This window comes from Rhinopithecus roxellana, chromosome 16 (genome assembly GCF_007565055.1).
Source record: "Rhinopithecus roxellana isolate Shanxi Qingling chromosome 16, ASM756505v1, whole genome shotgun sequence".
In the NCBI taxonomy this organism is placed as follows: Eukaryota; Metazoa; Chordata; class Mammalia; order Primates; family Cercopithecidae; genus Rhinopithecus; species Rhinopithecus roxellana.
Window position 1 is genome coordinate 23,284,427 of NC_044564.1, and position 17,722 is coordinate 23,302,148.

Here is a 17,722-nt window from a genome sequence, read left to right on the forward strand (position 1 = left end):
CCCCTACCCCTGTGCTCTGGACCTCAGCGTCCCCTCCGTGGCCCCTCTGGCCCAGGCCCAGGGATGCCTTCTGCTTCATTGAGCCCATCTGTTTGAGACTTGCTAACACCTTCCTCTTTTGTGACTGGAAGTCACAGGGCCAGGTGATAAACCGTGCAGTCACAGAGGGAACACAGAGCCTAATTGTAAAGGGACAGAGAAAAGAGGAGCAAGGGAGGACGGTGGATGACAGGGAAGACGAGCTGGGGCAGAGCTGCTCAGGACCATGGCTGAGGCCATCACCTATGCAGATCTGAGGTTTGTGAAGGCTCCCCTGAAGAAGAGCATCTCCAGCCGGTTAGGACAGGGTAAGGGGGATGAGGTCTTCCCTTGATCCTGCATCCCCACTCCCCACCCCACAGATCCTATTCCCGACTCCCACCTTGGTCCCTCTTCTCTTCTCTCCAGACCCGGGGGCTGACGACGATGGGGAACTCACCTATGAGAATGTTCAAGTGCCCCCAGTGCCAGGGGGACCCTCAAGCTTGGCTTCTTCTGGACTAGGTGACAAAGCAGGTTTGGAGAGCCTGGGGGATGTGTGTTTGTTGGGGGGCTGTGTCTTGAGCCGGGGAGTCCACAATGTTTTTGTTGTTGTTGAGACAGAGTCTTGCTCTGTCACTCAGGCTGGAGTGCAGTGGCATGATCATGGCTCATTGCAGCCTCGACCTCCTGGGCTCAAGTGATCCTCCTGCCCTGGCCTCCCAAAGTGTTGGGATTGCAGGCGTGCACCCCCACACCATGGCCCACAATATTCTTGAGAGCACAATACCCTGGAGAAAGGAGGAGGGCGGTTCTTAGGAAACGGAAGAATAGGAACAGGATAAATGGGAGCCAGGGGAGGAAGAAAGAGTCCTCCCACAAGGTGGAGACCCCAGTGAGGGAGATAAGGGCTGCGGAGGGATAGGGCAGCCCTGTGGAGGATGAGTTCTAATGGGAAATGGGGAGCCATGGGAGGGAAAAGGGGGGATGGGAGTTGGATGAGAGCAAAGGGGGAGAGGGTTTGGGGCCGACAGATAAGGGGCCCCTGAGGACGCGATAAAGGGAGAACTAGGAGAGATGAGGGGGTCCCCGGGAAAAGATACGGTGAGACCCAGGAGGGAACCGAGAGAGTCCCTGGCAGAGGAGGAACTCAGTAGAGTGACAGGGTATCCCAGGGCAACTCTAGCGGGCAACGTGGGGCAGACTGGAGTTTCCCAGTGGCGAGGGCGAAGCGGGTGCACAGGAGGAGAAGGGGCAATACTCCGGGCTTCCCATCTCAAACTGGATGCTCCCCTCGACAGCGGTCAAGGCGGAGCAGCCAACTGCGTCCTGGAGCGCCGTGACGTCACTAGCTGTCGGGCGGACTCTCCCCTGTGAGTGAGTGTGCGGGGCAGCGGCGGGGACACGTGCTCGCGCCTGTCCCGGCTGCGGATGGCGCTGGGCCCCGCGGGGTGCAGCTCTTCCCAGGATGAGTCCAGGCGCAGCCCTTCCGACCGCCCCGGCTGCCCTGCCCCATTCACCTACATCGGGTGCGTCTGAATCCGACGTGCACCGCCCCCCTGCGGATGGTCCCAATTCGCCTTCCTGCCCCCCTTCTCTTCTCTCCCACTCTCGGTCTGATATTTCCTTCCCCTTCTCCCAGGTTACGCCCCTGAGTCCTTACCAGCTCTGATTCTGGAACACCCTCTCCCCTACCTGCGAAACACCCCGCTACCCAACAGAAACCACCATGGTTGCCCCCTCAGCTCTGCACGGCCCTCCTCTTAGGGATGCCTTCCCCAGGGGTCTCCCCCACGGACCTGTCCCCTCGTCTCTACATTCTTTCCGGGGGCTGACTGCCCGCATCCATCCCACTGTCCCCCTAAGGCCGCACAGCCTGCCTGCGATACTTCCTGCTCGGCCTGCTCCTCACCTGCCTACTGTTAGGAATAGCTGTCATCTGCCTGGGAGTGCGCTGTGAGTAAGGCTGTCCCCACTTCCCACTTACACCGAACTTTCCCCGCAAAGCTGACCTTCCTCAGCAGGGCTCATAGTCACTACCACCACATCCTTAGCTTTGGGTTTGGTTTCCAGCCAGGGCTGTTGTCTTCCTGAATTGTCCTCACCTAATCCAGTACCTCCTTACACTTTAGGCAGTCAAATCTTGTATTTCAGCCTGTGATGCAAAAAGTTGCAAGAAGCAGAAAAAGGGCTGATGCTGCAGTCTCAGGGCACTAGGGCAGGGCTGGAGAAGACATCCACCAATCTCTGTGGCCAAACAGATCTGCAGGTGTCTCAGCAGCTCCAGCAGATGAACAGGGTTCTGGAAGCCACTAACAGCAGCCTGAGGCAACAGCTCCACCTCAAGATAAGGCAGCTGGGACAGAGCGCAGAGGATTTGCAGGGGTCCAGGAGAGAGCTGGCGCAGAGTCAGGAAGCACTACAGGTGGAACAGAGGGCTCATCAGGTGGCCGAAGGGCAGCTACAGGCCTGCCAGACAGACAGTGAGAAGACGAAGGAGACCTTGCAAAGTGAGGAGCAACAGAGGAGGGCCTTGGAGCAGAAACTGAGCAACATGGAGAACAGACTGAAGCCCTTCTTCACATGCCGCTCATCAGGTGTCCGCTCTGGGGAGAAGGGAGAAGGGAGGGATGGATTGGAGCAAGGAGATACTAGTGGAAGGGGTCTATCACCCAGGGGCCTGTGAAGTGTTCAGGAAAGGGGCAGTGAACCAGAGTGGTGGCTGACATGAGCTGTTCAGCCTTGGCCAACAGAGAGAAGGACCAAGCTGCATACTGGATTTAGGGGGACCCACCGAGCTCCAAGGCTCATCCTGTGGGGTAGAGGAGGATGGCAGCCAGCAGTCCAAATCACACTGTCCAAGGTTTCTTCCTGTTGATATCAGTGACAAAGATCTGGAATGCCCCCAAATTTGGATGTGAACTTGGCGGTTTGCACATCTTTCTAAAGACAGGGTCCTCACTTTTCATTAATTTTAATTATAGCTGAGATCTCCCCAAAGGGTAAGACTAACTGACTGACATGGAGTGCAACCTGGTGGTTGGGCAAGGCAGTGAGGCTTTCAGCACTCACAGTGAGGTGGAGCCTGGAATTGTGGTGTAGGGAACTAGGATGGGGTGTCCATTCATTTTGAAAGCAGGACCCTAGCCAGTAGGTGCAGATGGGGAGAGAGACACATAAAAGAGGCAAGGCTGTGTCAAAACAGGCTGAGGGTCTAGGCAAGGTGCCAGGCCCAAGGAGACTGGGGTGTTTTTGGGCTATGATCAGGTTTAGGCTCTGTCTAGCTTGGGGGTCATCTGGTTGATCTCCCCAGGCATAAGACAGCAAGATTATGTGCAGACACCCCTTGCCCTCATTTCCTTAACCTGAACCTCTGTGACCATCAGTTTCATGCCAGGGCTGCCCATTCTCTTAGCAGCACCTTAGACCTCTACATCCCAAACTGCTCTTCTGGCAAAAGGATGGTTTCAGACTTCCACTCTGATCACAGCTGCCCACCACTCCTCCAGGTTTTCCCCAAACTTTTTTGATCTCATTGAGGCCTCCAATCTGCTGACTCCCCTTTTTCTCCCTTCCCATCAGCTGTCTCCTGTCCACACTTCTCTCCCTACCTATCATGGGTTTGGAGCCCATCACTTTTACTACTCACTTTTTTGTTTGTTTGTTTAAATAGAGACAAGGTCTCACTATGTTTCCCTGGCTGGTATCGAACTCCTGGGCTCAAGTGATCCTCCTGTCTCAGCCTCCCAAAGTGCTGAGATTACAGTCGTGAGCCACCACACATGGCTCACTCACTTCTTTGTTCCGTTATCCTTCTAGTGCACCTGATGGGCAAAATTTCAACTCTGGATGAACCCAACTGCCCACAGTCAGCACCAAGGTGTGACAAATTGTGGAATCATTTTGCTCAGTGCCACTGAGACTCTAGTCTCTCAGCACTGCCTGGCAACCTCTGCAGTGGTCAGCTTGCTCTCCATAATAACTCCTTCTCCCTCACTTTCAGCAGATGCCCTCATCTTCCACTCTGAGAGGAATTCCCTCCACTTTCCATCACCAAGTCTATAAATCCATTTGGATTTTTGCCCATCCTCATCTTTTGCAAGGATAGCTGCAGCAACTTTCTAAATGTTTTTCCTACTCACTCCTCTCCCCGCAGTCCATTCTTCATATTGGAGCCAGGGTAATTCTTTACAAACAAAAATCTGATCATGTCATCCCAATCTAGAGCATTCCAGTTAATTGATTACATAAACAGTTATGGAATACGTAACATATAATATGTTCTAGCACTGTGCCCAGGCACTTGGGATATAGCTAGTGAACAAAATTCCTCTGTGTAAAATCCTACACTGACTTTCTCTTTCTCATAATATAAAAATAAAAAATCCTTAACATGGCTTCCAACACCCCTGCCTACCTTTCAGTGTTCCACTTATCCCCTCACCTTCTTCCATTTGGCCATATGGATTTCTTTTCTTTTCTGTTCTTTTTTTTTTTTTTTTTTTTTTTTTTTGAGACAGAGTCTTGCTCTGTCACCCAGGCTGGAGTGCAGTGGCCAGATCTCAGCCCACTGCAAGCTCCGCCTCCCGGGTTCACGCCATTCTCCTGCCTCAGCCTCCCGAGTAGCTGGGACTACAGGCGCCGCCACCTCGCCCGGCTGGTTTTTTGTATTTTTAGTAGAGACGGGGTTTCACCGTGTTAGCCAGGGTGGTCTCGATCTCGTGACCTCGTGATCTGCCCGTCTCGGCCTCCCAAAGTGCTGGGATTACAGGCTTGAGCCACCGTGCCCGGCCTTTTTTTTTTTTTTTTTTGAGGTGGAGTCTCACTCTGTGAGACTGAAGTGCACTCCCAGGCTGGAGTGCAGTGGTGTGATCTCGGCTCACTGCAATCTCTGCCTCCTGGGTTCAAGCGATCCTTTTGCCTCAGCCTCCCGAGTAGCTGGGATTATAGGTGTGCGCCACAGTGCCTGGGTATTTTTTGGTATTTTCAGTAGAGGTGGGGTTTCACCATGTTGACCAGGCTGCTCTTGAACTCCTGACCTCAGGTGATCCACCCTGCCTTGGCCTCCCAAAGTGCTGGGATTACATATGTGAGCCGTTGTGCCCAGCAGGGATTTCTTTTTATTCCTTTAAGTTGCCATAGGACAGTAACTCAAGGGAGTAGCAGAGTGGGGCCATGAGATCATGTAGAGAGAAGAGAGGGAGCTAGTGGGGAGCGAATGATTTTTGAATGATGAAGGTAGGACTGATGGAACAAAGCAATGGAGAGAGGTGGTCTGGGGATCAGAAGTGCAGATTGGGATGTAGGATGTTGAAGAAAGAGGGATATTTATTTCTTATGGATAGTCAGGAAAAGAAGAACAGAGAAGAGAAATTTTGAGGGAAATGGTGAGAGCTCAGTTTCTGCAAAACAGGACCCAACATTTTCTGCTTGTAGGAAATTGGAGAGGGAAGGAGGGGGCCAGTGCTGGAGGAGTGGGAGTCTTGGATGTGCAGTGGGGGGTGCTTTAGGGAGTGGAGGAGATGGGCCCAAGAGATGTTAGGTAAAGTGTCAGGGTGGACTGCAATTGTTCAGAAATTGGGGTAATAAAATTAGCCCTATTAAGACAAACCTCCTAGATTGCTAAGAAGGAATGTTGTTGAATGTTAAAGTCTTTTTACTAAGTAAGGACAGGTACGGTGTTTCCAGGGGATGCAAAAGAAAGATTGCAAAGATCATAGAAGTCCATGAAAATGCTGAGATTAGCCCTAGGAGAATATTGTTAGCGAAAGATTGCTGAGTAGTTACTTTCATCCCAACTGTTGCTGCTATCACACTCTTTCTGCTTTTTAGACACCTGCTGTCCGACGGGATGGACAGTGCATCAGAAAAGCTGCTTTTACATCTCAATTACTTCGAAAACTTGGCAGGAGAGCCAAAAACATTGTGAAACTCTGTCTTCCAAGCTGGTCACATTCAGTGAAATTTATCAACAATCAGTAAGCATATCCTTACTCACAGACTTTAGTGGGTACTATTCAGTAAAGGGACATATGTCATCAAGTCAGGAATGGCAGTGCATACATGGCTGGGGTGGTCATTCCTTTTCCATGGAAGAAACTGAGAATCACAATACTCTTGACCTCTGAGCTTGGAAACAACCTCTGCATCTTCTCAGCACAGTGGTCCAGGCAGCCCCTACTAACTGATTAGAGTTGGCATGAGAGTGGAAACTTAGGAACCATATCTACATTTTTTTTTTTTTTTTTTTTTTGAGACAGAGTCTCACTCTGTCACCCAGGCTGGAGTGCAATTGCGTAATCTCAGCTCACTGCAACCTCTGCCTCCTGGGTTCAAGCAATTCTCCTGTCTCAGTTTCCCAAGTAGCTGGGACTACAGTCACACACCACCACGCCCAGCTAATTTTTGTATTTTTAATAGAGATGGGGTTTCACCATATTGGTCAGGCTGGTCTCTAATTCCTGACCTCAGGTGATTCACCTGCCTCAGCCTCCCAAAGTGCTGGGATTACAGGTGTGAGCCACCGCACCCGGCCTGTACTTTAATCTGTATCTCATCTCAGCTTGCTGGTCAGCTCCCTGGGCTGCTTGACAGGTTCCTTGACTCTTGTGGCTTCTCAGGCAGAGAGGTCCCACACCTGGTGGGCTGGATTGTAGGGATGAGTTCCTTGGGGCCAGAACAGCACACACAATGACTCCCCTCCAAAGGCTGGCAGAGATTCTTACTCAGCTGGAGGGCAAATTGAGCACTGAGCCTGCATCTGCAGGGTGGCACTTGGTGGATTCAGGGACCAGTTACCAAAGAGCTGTCATATATACAGCCCCCTTGCCGAAGCCGAGGCCTCCCTAGGGCATGCATTTTCTTCCGTGTTTCTCATCACTCTCCACATATCTCTGGTCTCTCTGAATCTCCCCTCAGCATTCTTACTTCACTTTAAATTGGTTGTTGCCAAATGGTGATTCAGGGAATTCATACTGGACTGGCCTCAGCTCTAACAAGGATGGGAAGTTGACTGATGATATACAACATACTAGGTAAGTTTGTTAGGACTTTGGGTATTTTCAACTCCATAATCCCCTCCATAAAGACATGGTAATCAGATTTCCTCCCCACCTGCTTCCCTCAGAACTCTCCCATAAATCAACACTGTAATTGCCTATTTGTCTGTTTCCTCTATTTGATTAATAACTTCTTGAGGCAATCTTATTCTCCATTCTCTTTCCACCTAGAAGTCCCTGGCACATGCTTTTCTGTTTCAGTAACTACTAGGTTGGACCTAAGCTAGCTTTTAGGGGGAGACATTAAGGATTTAGTTAAGGCTCCACAGCTGATGACAGCAGCATTTCTCCATCCTTTGACAAGGCCACCCAAACTGAGGTTGTACTTTCTCAGTAGCAGCCACTCGGGGCACTAAAGCTGCCTCAGTGAAGCAAGGAAGGGAGCAGCGGGGGTACCATTGACGCTCCACTTCACTGTGATCAAGGGAGCAGTGGGGTACCATTGAGGATCAACCCTAGGGACCCTGAAACAGGGTGGCAGCCTCCTTATGTTCCCTAATTGGCCTTCTCATCTTTTTTTTTTTTTGAGATGGGGTCTCGCTCTGTCTCCCAGGCTGGAGTGCAGTTGTGCAATCTCGGCTCACTGCAAGCTCCGCCTCCTGGGTTCACATCATTCTCCTGCCTCAGCCTCCCCACGCCCGGCTAATTTTTTGTACTTTTAGTAGAGATGGGGTTTCACCGTGTTAGCCAGAATGGTCTCGATCTCCTGACCTCGTGACCCGCCCGCCTCGGCCTCCCACAAGTGCTGGGATTACAGGCATGAGCCACTGCGCCCGGCCTGGCCTTCCCATCTTTATGACCTGGAGTGATTTTTCCCTCTGCTGGTTCTAAAGCCTGTTTTAGTTGAACTCCAGACATCTGTGCTGAACCATGCCCAGATGTGGCCTTAGGCAGGCAAAGCGAGTTAGGACTTACGTTTTATGCAGGGAAAGGGGAGAGAAGGGAGAGTGGGATAGGAGGGGTCCAGAGCATATCCCAGCTCTACCTTATTACTTTTTAGGCTTTATGTTCAAAGTTCAAAATGTACCAAGCTACAAAAAGGTTGGTCATGGTTTTGGACAACGGAGACAGAGGCATGTAGAAGTTCTCTTCCCTTCATCTGTGAGATGACAGCTTTCAGATTTCCAAATTAGGACAGCCCTTTACACTGAACTGGTAAGAGTGAGGGACGGGGCCAAGGCATGGGGAGTCCAGGGGCAGAGGGACTCAGAGCAGGGACCCAGGGGCCTGAGGGAAAACTTGTACCTGGGATGAAAGTTCCTCCACAGCCTCCAGTTGCTTGGTCTGCTTATGTTAGGATGGGGTGGGCAGGGAGAGGGACAGGTAAGGCCTAGAACTTATGGGAGGCTGGTGATGTGGCTGTCAAGAACTGAGGGGGAGACGGGGTGAGCGGGATGAGGGTTCAGTTAAGTCAACCATGGAGCTTACCGATACTTTACTCTTCCAGACACTCATGCCAACAAGAAACTGTGCCCCTCCTTCCTAACCTGAGGCCTGCGGGTCCTCAGACCATGTCCTCCCTGTGTTCCCTCATTCTGGGCAGTGTCCAGCCCCCAGCTGATCCACACCTGACACTTCCAGCCAGCCTACTGCCTGCTCCCTCTTCCCGAAACTGGACTGTTCTTGGGAAAAGGGTGAAGCTACCTCTAGAAGGGACTTTGGCCTCCCCGCAAGAACTTCCCATGGGGGAATGGGGTGGGGGAGGAGGGCGTACGGGTTGAGTGGATAGGGGCGGCCCGGAGCCAGCCAGGCAGTTTTATTGAAATCTTTTTAAATAATTGCACGTGTTAGTCTCATGTGTCAGCAATGCTGTGTCTGGTTCAGTGATCCTCATGGGAACACGAGCCGGGGATCGAACTGGAAGTGCTCTATCCCTCGAGTCCATGCTGGGGCTCCCCTACACAGGGAGAAGAGCCGGTCAGCCCATCTGGAACTGGCACTGTCCAGCAAGTGTGCTCTGTTCTTACAGGGTGTCCTGAAGGCCAAAGTTGGAGGCCTGAGACCACAGGCTCCACTGCTAAGAGCGTGCCCCGGGCAGCTGCAGGCTGGGTGTGGGTGGCTTGGCATGGTGCCCTCGGTGGCAGAGGAGACTGCCCGCCTCACAGTTCAGGTTGCGGTAGCGGGCAACAGCTGGTGTGGGGCGGGGGCACATGGACAGGAAGCCAAAGCTGAAGGGGCCGAGGCAGCAGCCAGGACAGGGCAGCCCCTCATCAGGCTCCCGGGGAGCTGAAGGGGGTGGCGAGGGTTCTGTCCGCTCCAGGGCTGCCGCCCGGGGCAGGCTATGCTGGGCCCGGTTCCAGGGCTCCCCAGCCCAGCCTTGTGGGGAGTTCACCACCACAGCTGGGGGATTGTTATTGAGGACAGGTCCTGATCTAGGGGACCAGGGTTGGGAGGCCGAGGAACAGGTGCTGATGAAGTTGTCTGTGGCCACGGCCAGAGGCAGCTGGGGCGCTGGTCCTGGAGGTTCCGGCTCAGGGCTGCTGCCCTCGCACTCCATCTTCTCTTCAGCCGAGGGGCCCACGGGGGGAGGGCCAGGACCTGGAAGTGCTGTCTCCATACGGCGGGGGAGCTCAGGGGATGAAGGTAGTGAGCGGCAGCGGCGGGCAGGTGTTCCAGGCTGGACCAGCGTCTCCGGGGTGGTCACCAAGGGCAGCTGAGTGGAGGGGAATGGCGATGGTGGCACAAGAGGCAGGACTGGCTTGCTGGGTGTGTCCAAAAGCTTGATCTTGCCACCCCTGAGGTCTTCCCGTAGTGAGAAGGGGTTGACTCGAGTCAGATTGTCCCCCCAGTTTGGGGGTGATTCTGGTGATGGGGGCAGGAAGAGGTCTGACCGGCTTCGGGAAAGCCGGGGGTCTGGCCTAGGAAGCGTGGCAGAGGGACCCCCTCTTGGAACAGAGCCTGTAGACAGAGAAGTCTGGAATTACTGTCCTCAGCATTTGATCACAGCTCCTTGAGGGCCTCACTATTCTCTAGGAGGCTGGTGGGACTAGAGCTTGAAAAAGGGAGTCTCACCTGGTGCTTTGGAAAGGGGTGATGTCATCTCCAGGCCCCTTTTACTTGTTCCCCTCCCCTCCCTCAAGCTTTAGCATTAGGAAACTGTCTTCTTTGAGATGTCCTCCCACCATACCCCAGCCCGACCGCCAGCCTTTTCAACTAATAAATATATTTAGCCTCCTCCATGTCATCTCTGAGTTTTAAGGATGAGAAAGGCTAAAGGACTTAAGCTGGGTCAAGGTCATGCTCACTTACCCTGATTGTGTGTCAGGGGAGTCCTGGTGAGTGGGGCTGGCTCAGGCAGCTGCTCTAGGATCCATTCCAGGTGCTGGGTAATTTCGGTGAAGGGGGCACGGGTGCTGGGTTCCAGCTGATGGGTAGAGACGGGAATGGCTTCACTCAGTGCTCCAAAAGAGGGTCTCTGAGTTTCCTCCCATCACCTGGGTCCCATAGGGCAGCCATGGCAGCTTATGGTTGGGGGAAGGGTGGGGCAGGAAGGACTGTGAGGCTCTTACGCTGCAGCAGTGGATGGCCAGAAGCAGGAAAGGCAGTGGACAGTCATCCCCCACCAGAATTCGGAAAGCAGGCACATCCAGGCCAAAGTCCTGTGGGGACAGAAGGAGGGACCTCCAAGTCAGCTTTTCTCGGGTTCTCCTTCTGCTCCCCCGTCAGAACCTCAACCTCTAGGAAGTCCTCCTTGGTTATGAGCCAGCTAGTCTGGAGTTCGTTTGCAAACCTGGAGACATTCACCTCTGTGCGTGGTAGGTAGTCAGGGTCTGCAGGTACTCGGGCGATGAGCTCACAGAGGACAATTCCGAAGGCAAAGACATCAGCCTGGGGGTCAGAGATAATAGTGTCGTGGAAGAATTAATAGTTTTCAATTCAGAATTTTGACAGAATATAGCTGAATTTGGTTGAGGGTGGGGGATCTTGACAGTTTTCATGTGTTGGAAGGGTGCCTGTGAGGGGCAAAGGGATCTTGGGGACTCCTGAAGATCTGGTACGGTTGTTTTGGGGATGGATGGGGGTTTATGAGAATACCTCAAGGGTCTCGGAAGGCCTTGGGGATCTGAAGGGTTGATGTCTCACCTTCTCATCATACAGCTCACCCCGTAACACCTCCGGAGCCATCCAGTATGGGGAGCCCACCACAGCCAATGGCTCCTTTCTTGCCCCCTCCCTGCAGGGGCAGGGGCAGGGTGGTCAGAAACATCCTACTCAGGCATCTCCCCCAGGGAAAAGGGGATGAGGTGAACTCCCTCCTCTCCCCAAGGGAAACATCACTGGGGCTCTGGGGACATCAGATAGGGGCACTCTGGGAGATTTGGGGAGAACAGGGACATTGACCTCACCTATACACAGGAATCTTTTCAGCCAGCCCGAAGTCACCCACGACAGCGGTGAAGCCTCGATCTTCCCGTCGGACTAGACAGTTCTGACACACACACACACAGTATCCCCAAGCACTCATCACCTTCTGCTCTCTGGCCTCCCAATGTATAACCCAAAGCCCTGTCACTCTAGCATAACCCCAACCCTCTCTGCTCTCCCAGTTTTTCAAGGCACTTCAATATTGCAACATCACCCAACACTCCAAACACAGCGTGCTATTCAGTCCCTCTGAGCACTCCCCTCACCCTGGTCCCCCAATATTCTCCAATGCCTTGCCACTCCAACATCCTAATGTATCTATTATCCACATTCCAACGTCCACAGGCCAGTTACAACCTAATAGTCTCAAACCCTCTTTCATGCCTCCAACCACCCCATTAGCCTACCTTGGATGTGAGGTCCCGGTGAAATACACCTTTGGAGTGCAGGTACCGCAGGCCTCGGGCAATGTCCAGGGCCAGGCGGAGCCTGACAGGCCAGGATAGGGGTTCAGGGGAGCTGAGCAGCTGTTCCAAGGTCCCCCCATTCATATACTGGTGTATAGGAGGAGAATGGGAATGGATGTCAGACTTCAGTCTGTATTCTAGGTCCCCCACTTATAAGCTAGGGGACACTCCGGAGGATCACAGAGGTCAGAGGGGTAAGATTGTGCTGTAGGACCCTCCATCCATGTTCTAGGGTTGCCCTGTTTAACTCAGTAGCCATTAGCCATGTGCAACAATTTAAATAATTTAAAAAAATTTTAATTTAATCAAGCTGACCCACAAAAAAAAATCTAAACAATTAACATAATTTAAATTTAACCACATGTGGCTAGTGGCTACTGTATAGGACAGCACAGATAGAGAACATTTCCATCACTGAAGAAAATTCTATTGGACAGCACTATTCTAGGGGATACAGAGAATAAGACCAGCCGAGGCCTTTTATATGTGGTTTGCCTAAAGGGAAGTTCAGGAAAGCCTCCCCTGGGAGGAGGATCCTGTTGCCTCTCACTAGTCCTCCGTAGACCCATCAGGCCTGTTGACTGCCTTTATCCTTGGGGGTGAAGGGGGGGTGGGGATCCCTCCTTCCTGGTCTATCCTCACCTCTGTAAGAGCGTGCAGCTGTCCCTGGTGCACACAGACCCCCATGAACCTGCAAGAGAAGGCGGAAGATAGCAGGGTAGGCTGTTAAGGGCCTCAGCTCCTCCTCAGTTCCACTTTTCCCGTGGGATCTTTGGATCTTTCCCTTTCTCTCCCGTCCAGCAAGCTGCCCAGAGACTGGGGCCGCTAACCTTAGGATGTTGGGGTGCCTGAGCCGGTTCATCAGTTGCACTTCTCGTAGTGTGTTGCCCCGGTTACTGGGGAGCTTGTTCATCTTCAGCACCATGACTTGCCCTGACTGTCGGTGCCGAACCTGGGGGCGGGGGCGGCCGGCGAGGGTCGGGCAGGTCGGGAGGGTCGCCCGAGTCTGGACCCTCTTCCCCGCACTCCCGGCCCCCTAGTTGCAGCCTCTGGTTGAAGGCTCGGTCCCGCCCCTCTGCCCTCTCGGCCGGTCCTACCTTGTAGACCTCAGAGAAGAAGCCGGCCCCGATCTTCTCCGCACAGTGAAAATCGTCCACACGGGCCAGGCTAGACACGGCGCTGCGGAGAGCCCGGTAGGAGGAGGGGCGGCCGCGGCCCGGGCCTCCGCCCGCGCCCCCCGGCCCCGGGGGCCCCTCCCCCGGCACCTCTCCAGGCCCGGGCCCAGGGCCCCGCAGTGGGGGCCGTTCCCCGGCCATGGCCGGGCCCCCAGCCCGGGCCTGCCTCACATGGCAGGGTCCCCGGGGCCCGGGCAGGCCGCGCTTGCCATGGGCGCGGGCCCAGCCCGATCCCGGGCGCCTGGACTCCCGCTCCCGCCCTGAGAATGAAGATCAGCCGAAGATCCTGGACCCGCCCCCGCCGCGCCGGCTAGCTGGGCCCGGGTGGACGCCGCGCCGCTCCGCTCCGCGTAGGCCTGGGCTTGGGCCTGGACCGGGCAGTGGCGGTGACGGTGGCGGCGACGGTGGCGGCAGCGCTCCCGGGCGCCGGCGGGCTAGCTCGCCGCGGGCGGAGGCGGGCGGGCGGGCGGCGGCTGCTCCGCTTAGCCGCCGGGGCTCAGGCTCCGCGGCCTGCCGGGGGCGGGGCTGGGCCGGGCCTCCGCTTAACTCCTTCCAGCCCGACCTCCCGGCAGCGGCCACGCCCCCTCAGGTGCGCACCCCCGCCTCCCAGCTCTCCGGCCGCGACGCCCTGGGCCGCCCGGGTCAAATAAGCTCAGGCCTGAACTTGAATAACGGGAGGGAATTAAGGGCTGATGGTGCGCATGCGAAGCTTAGCTGCCCAGGGAGTCCCCTCTCCTCCCTGGGACTGTCCGTTGAGGGTCGGGCTCAGAAACCTGCCGGATTCCTGGGCTCCAGGGACCAACGGGGCAGAAACATAGGCCCCTCAGGCCCAGTCGTAATCCGAGGCAGCCCAGCAACCTGTCCACCTTCCTGGCCTGCGCCCCGGCCCAGCCTGTCCATTTCCCAGGTCTCTTCGACTCCGACACCTTGAACCTCTGGCCTCCCTAACACCTTCTACCTTGTGATACCTCGGGGCTATAGGGAGCCTTTGGCCGGCCCATACCCAGCTTAGCCCCGACTCCTCCTCACTTCATCCTGCCGCCTCCCAATAAAGGAGAGTTCAGGTCCTCTGCCCTGTGACTACCCAGCCGGGACCTCCCTCTTACTACTTTGTCCAAACGACTCTAAGAGAGAAGCCACCACCTGCAGGGAAACCCCTCCTTCCGCAAGATCCCACCCCCTCAAAGAACGCTTTCCCTCGGAGACACCTCCCTTTCGGGGGCACTTTTCCCCAATGTGGCACTGCCACCGTCAGTGTGTGTCAGAACCCCTCAGTGCTGCACCCCCTTGCTCTGTGTTCCTCCCACGCAGTGAGATCCCATCTCCAAGTGACTCCACTAGTCATTGTGACCCCTCCTCTCAAGGTGACTCCTCCCCTCAGTGTGACCCAGCCCTCCTCAGTGTGAGGGTTCCGCCCTCCACGTAGGAACACGGTCTGTCCCCTCAGGCCGGAGGAGGGGCTGCAACTGGCCTCTTTAAGTCGGCGCGGTGCCTGGGTGCGCACGCAGTCTGAGGACTCTGTGCACTTGCCGTACCAGACACTTCCGGTTCTGCCGCTGGCTCCGCCTCCGGCCTCGGCAAAATAGCCAATCATCGCCAGGGTTGGGTGGTGACACGCGATCCCGGCGGGCCACTCCAGGGCAAACAGTTTAAATGGGCGTCGTTGAGCCGCCTGCCCCCTAGCGGCGGAACGGTGGGCGGCGGGAGTGAAAGCTGCGGTATCGGGTGCGGAGGCCGGCTGAGCAAGCTGAGGAAGCGAGACTGCGTCCTTCAGGAATTCTCAAGTACTGTATTAATATTTCTGTAGTAACCTTAAAAGAAAATTAATACAAGCACAGTCCGTATCGCGTGGGGTTACCGTCTTCCAATGGTGTCTGGTTACACGTTTATGAGAGTTGGAGCCAAGAAGTACTACTCACTTGTCGAGGGCTACTGAGAAAAGAATAAAGACGGTCATAAATGATACATGATGCCTTAGAGTCAAGAGAAGGCCAGATGCTGTCTTGGTGCGCCGTACAAGGGAAGGTATTGCACAAGTTTGGAGCGAGAGGAGGGGAGACGTTCGCAATCCTTCCACAGCCGGTGGAGGCAGGCCAGCCTCACAGAATTGCCAGGGCACGTGCATCCTGTTCTTTTTTCTGGAGGCGTTTGGTCTCAGCACACGCTCATTCATCATATTTAATGTTAACATCTACAACTATTTGTGAATTTGCTTTCTATTGTTGTATGACATCTGTAAACACTAGGAATTTATGCCTCATTTTGTTTAAGTAATATTATAGATCTTTTAACCGGTACTGGGTTCTGGCCCTTTATCATGTTTGAGAATTACTGTAATAGTAATGGTAATTCCAAGCCAAAGAGCCAGATGCCTATTTTGGAAAGATGATTGCGGTGGTTGTATGGAGGCAGGGAGACTGATTAGGAAGGAGGCTGTGACTGTGGTTCAATCAGGAGAGGATGAGACCAGCCTGGCCAAGACTGATTAGGAAGGAGGCTGTGTCTGTGGTTCAATCAGGAGAAGATGAGACCAGCCTGGCCAACATGGTGAAACCCCGTCTCTACTAAAAATACCAAAAAATTAGCGTGACGAGGTGGCGGGCACCTGTAATCCCAGCTACTCGGGAGTCTGAGGCAGGTGAATCGCCTGAACCCGGGAGGCGGAGATTGCAGTGAGCCAAGATCGCACCATTACACTCCAGTCTAGGCGACAAGAGCGGGACTCTGTCTCAAAAAAAACCTTTTGTTGTTGTTTTTCAAACTTTTTATGATGGAAAATGTCTTAACACATACACGCAGAATAGAATAATGAATGTTTATTTATGTTGGATTAGTAAGACCATTTTGTTGGAAACCCATAGTGCAAAATTGACTTGCCTTTGCCTCAGTTGTACTGTTGTCATATTTGACCTGGCCTAGGTGAAAGTATCACTTTCATTTACCCTTCTATACCAGTGATTCTCCAATGAGCAATTCATGGCCAATCTTGTTTCATCTATACCCGTGCCCTCTTCCTCACTCCATATTTGTGTATATTTCCGATATATCATTTCATCCTGTAAACTTTTCAGTACATTATCTCTAAATGATAAGGATTCTTGTTTAAAACCAAATCACAGTATTGTCACACCAAAAAATAACGATAGTTCCTTCATATCATCAAGCATCCAGTTGTTTACATTTCCCCCACTGTCTTACGTTTGATTTTTAAAAATTGTTTATTTGAATCAAAATCTAAATTAGGCCTGTACTTTACAGGTGATATGTCTGTCTGTCTCTCTCTCTCTCCTTTTTTTTTTTTTTTTTTTTTTTTTGTGAGACAGGGTCTGGCTCTATCACCCAGGATGGAGTGCGGTGGGTTGATCTCGGCTCACAGCAACCTCCACCTCCGAGGCTCAAGCAATTCTTCTGTCTCAGCCTTCTGAGTAGCTGGGACTACAGGTGGGCACCACCACACCTGTCTAATTTTTGTATTTTTGTAGAGATGGAGTTTGCCACGTTGCCCAGGCTGGTCTCAACTCCTGGGCTCAAGCATTCCATCTGCCTTGGCTTCCCAAAGTGCTGGGAGTATAGGTGTGAGCCACCACACCCAGCCATGTTAAGTCTTTGCAGATCTATGCTTACTCTCCGTCTTTTTTTCTTACTATTTGTTTTAAACTAGTTCATTTGTCCTGTAGGGTTTCTTAGAGTCTTGATTTCTGTTGTAATTTAGCATGTTCCTCCATCCTCTGTATTTGATATAAATTGGTAACTTAATCAAATTTAGATTTATTTTGGCAAAACTAATTTGTAGGTGGTTTTAGCACTTCTATCTGGAGGTATACAATGGTGGTCTTTTTGTGATATTAATAACTGATATTTGTTTCTCAGCCGTGGCACTATTGATATTTTGGACTGGAAAATTCTTGATTGTAGGGGGCTGTCCTGTGCATTGTAGGATGTTTAGCAGCATCCCTGGCCTCTACCTAATGGATGCCAGTAGCACCTCCTCCCAACTATAACAATAGAAAAATGTGTCTAGACATTGCTAGTTGTCCTCTGGGGGACAAAATTGACCCTGATTAAGAACCACTGGTCTAGGTTCATTAATAGAGGAGTTAAAGCTGGGCATGGTGGCACATGACTGTAGTCCCAACTACTTGGAAAGTTGAGCCAAGAGAGTTACTTGAGCCCAGGAGTTCGAGTCCATCCTGGGCATCATAGCAAGACCCTGTCTCAAATAAAAGGCTAGAAAATAATATTATCCATTCCTTCTTTGAATGAATTCCTATAGAAGTATTAGGTAGAATACTTCTATAAGGAGAAACTTTTCCACATTAACTATTTGTTACACAGAGATACATTTCCTAGGAAAGGCAGAATAAATACTTGATTGTTTCTCACTTATTTTACCAGCTTTCAAAGTAGTGAGTTGGTTCCCCAGCATCTTCCAAAGTTGACCAGTGAGGTTTTTCTTAAGTACCATTATGAACTCATAATTTAACACATATGTGATGTACTCAATTATTGCTAGTTATCTTTTTTTTCTTTTAGAGACAGGGTCTCTTTTTTCAGGCTGGAGTGCAGCAGCACAAAGCTCACTGCAACCTTGACCTCCTGGGCTCAAGTGATTCTCTCATCTCATCCTTCCAAGTAACTA

General features: G+C 52.7%; 2 protein-coding genes across 7 annotated transcripts in view; one reads left to right on the forward strand and one right to left on the reverse strand.

Annotated features, from left to right (window-relative positions):
* CD72 (CD72 molecule) overlaps positions 1–8,883 on the forward strand; it is a 32,987-nt gene extending 24,104 nt beyond the window's left edge. The window contains exons 2-10 of one of the 5 annotated variants that reach the window (XM_010376368.2): positions 132–347; positions 448–555; positions 1,320–1,391; positions 1,885–1,974; positions 2,280–2,615; positions 5,851–5,996; positions 6,937–7,052; positions 8,077–8,231; positions 8,524–8,872. In XM_010376368.2, coding sequence (XP_010374670.1) covers positions 266–347; positions 448–555; positions 1,320–1,391; positions 1,885–1,974; positions 2,280–2,615; positions 5,851–5,996; positions 6,937–7,052; positions 8,077–8,209 — 1,083 coding nt within the window. In that variant the 5' untranslated portion in view covers positions 132–265 and the 3' untranslated portion in view covers positions 8,210–8,231; positions 8,524–8,872. Of the gene's footprint in view, positions 1–131; positions 348–447; positions 556–1,319; positions 1,392–1,884; positions 2,616–5,850; positions 5,997–6,936; positions 7,053–8,076; positions 8,232–8,523 lie in introns of all 5 variants that reach the window. The other 4 variants (XM_010376374.2, XR_004053904.1, XM_030919161.1 and 1 more) reach the window with 4 other exon arrangements.
* Positions 8,803–13,914, reverse strand: TESK1 (testis associated actin remodelling kinase 1). Of its 2 annotated transcripts, XM_030919158.1 has the most exons (10): positions 13,006–13,914; positions 12,739–12,860; positions 12,551–12,599; positions 11,849–11,995; positions 11,423–11,505; positions 11,160–11,250; positions 10,821–10,904; positions 10,586–10,675; positions 10,326–10,440; positions 8,803–9,974 (listed from the first exon to the last, which is right to left on the reverse strand). In XM_030919158.1, the coding sequence occupies exons 1-10, from the start codon at positions 13,222–13,224 to the stop codon at positions 9,094–9,096; spliced, it is 1,881 nt and encodes a 626-aa protein (XP_030775018.1). In that variant the 5' UTR covers positions 13,225–13,914; the 3' UTR covers positions 8,803–9,093. The 2 variants fall into 2 exon arrangements, with proteins under 2 accessions (XP_030775018.1, XP_030775019.1); XM_030919159.1 differs by lacking the exons at positions 11,423–11,505; positions 12,551–12,599; positions 12,739–12,860; positions 13,006–13,914 and having other exon boundaries at positions 8,818–9,974; positions 11,849–11,988.
* Positions 13,915–17,722: the final 3,808 nt, after the last annotated feature.

Bases quoted from the DNA above. Each gene is read 5' to 3' on its own strand.
- TESK1 (XM_030919158.1), bottom strand. From the start codon at position 13,224: ATGGCCGGGGAACGGCCCCCACTGCGGGGCCCTGGGCCCGGGCCTGGA. The intron at 11,996-12,550 runs GTGAGGATAGAC...CCTATACACCAG, and splicing joins AGCTGCACGCTCTTACAGAG to TATATGAATGGGGGGACCTT. The intron at 9,975-10,325 runs GTAAGTGAGCAT...CTCTGTCTACAG, and splicing joins TCCCCTGACACACAATCAGG to GCTCTGTTCCAAGAGGGGGT.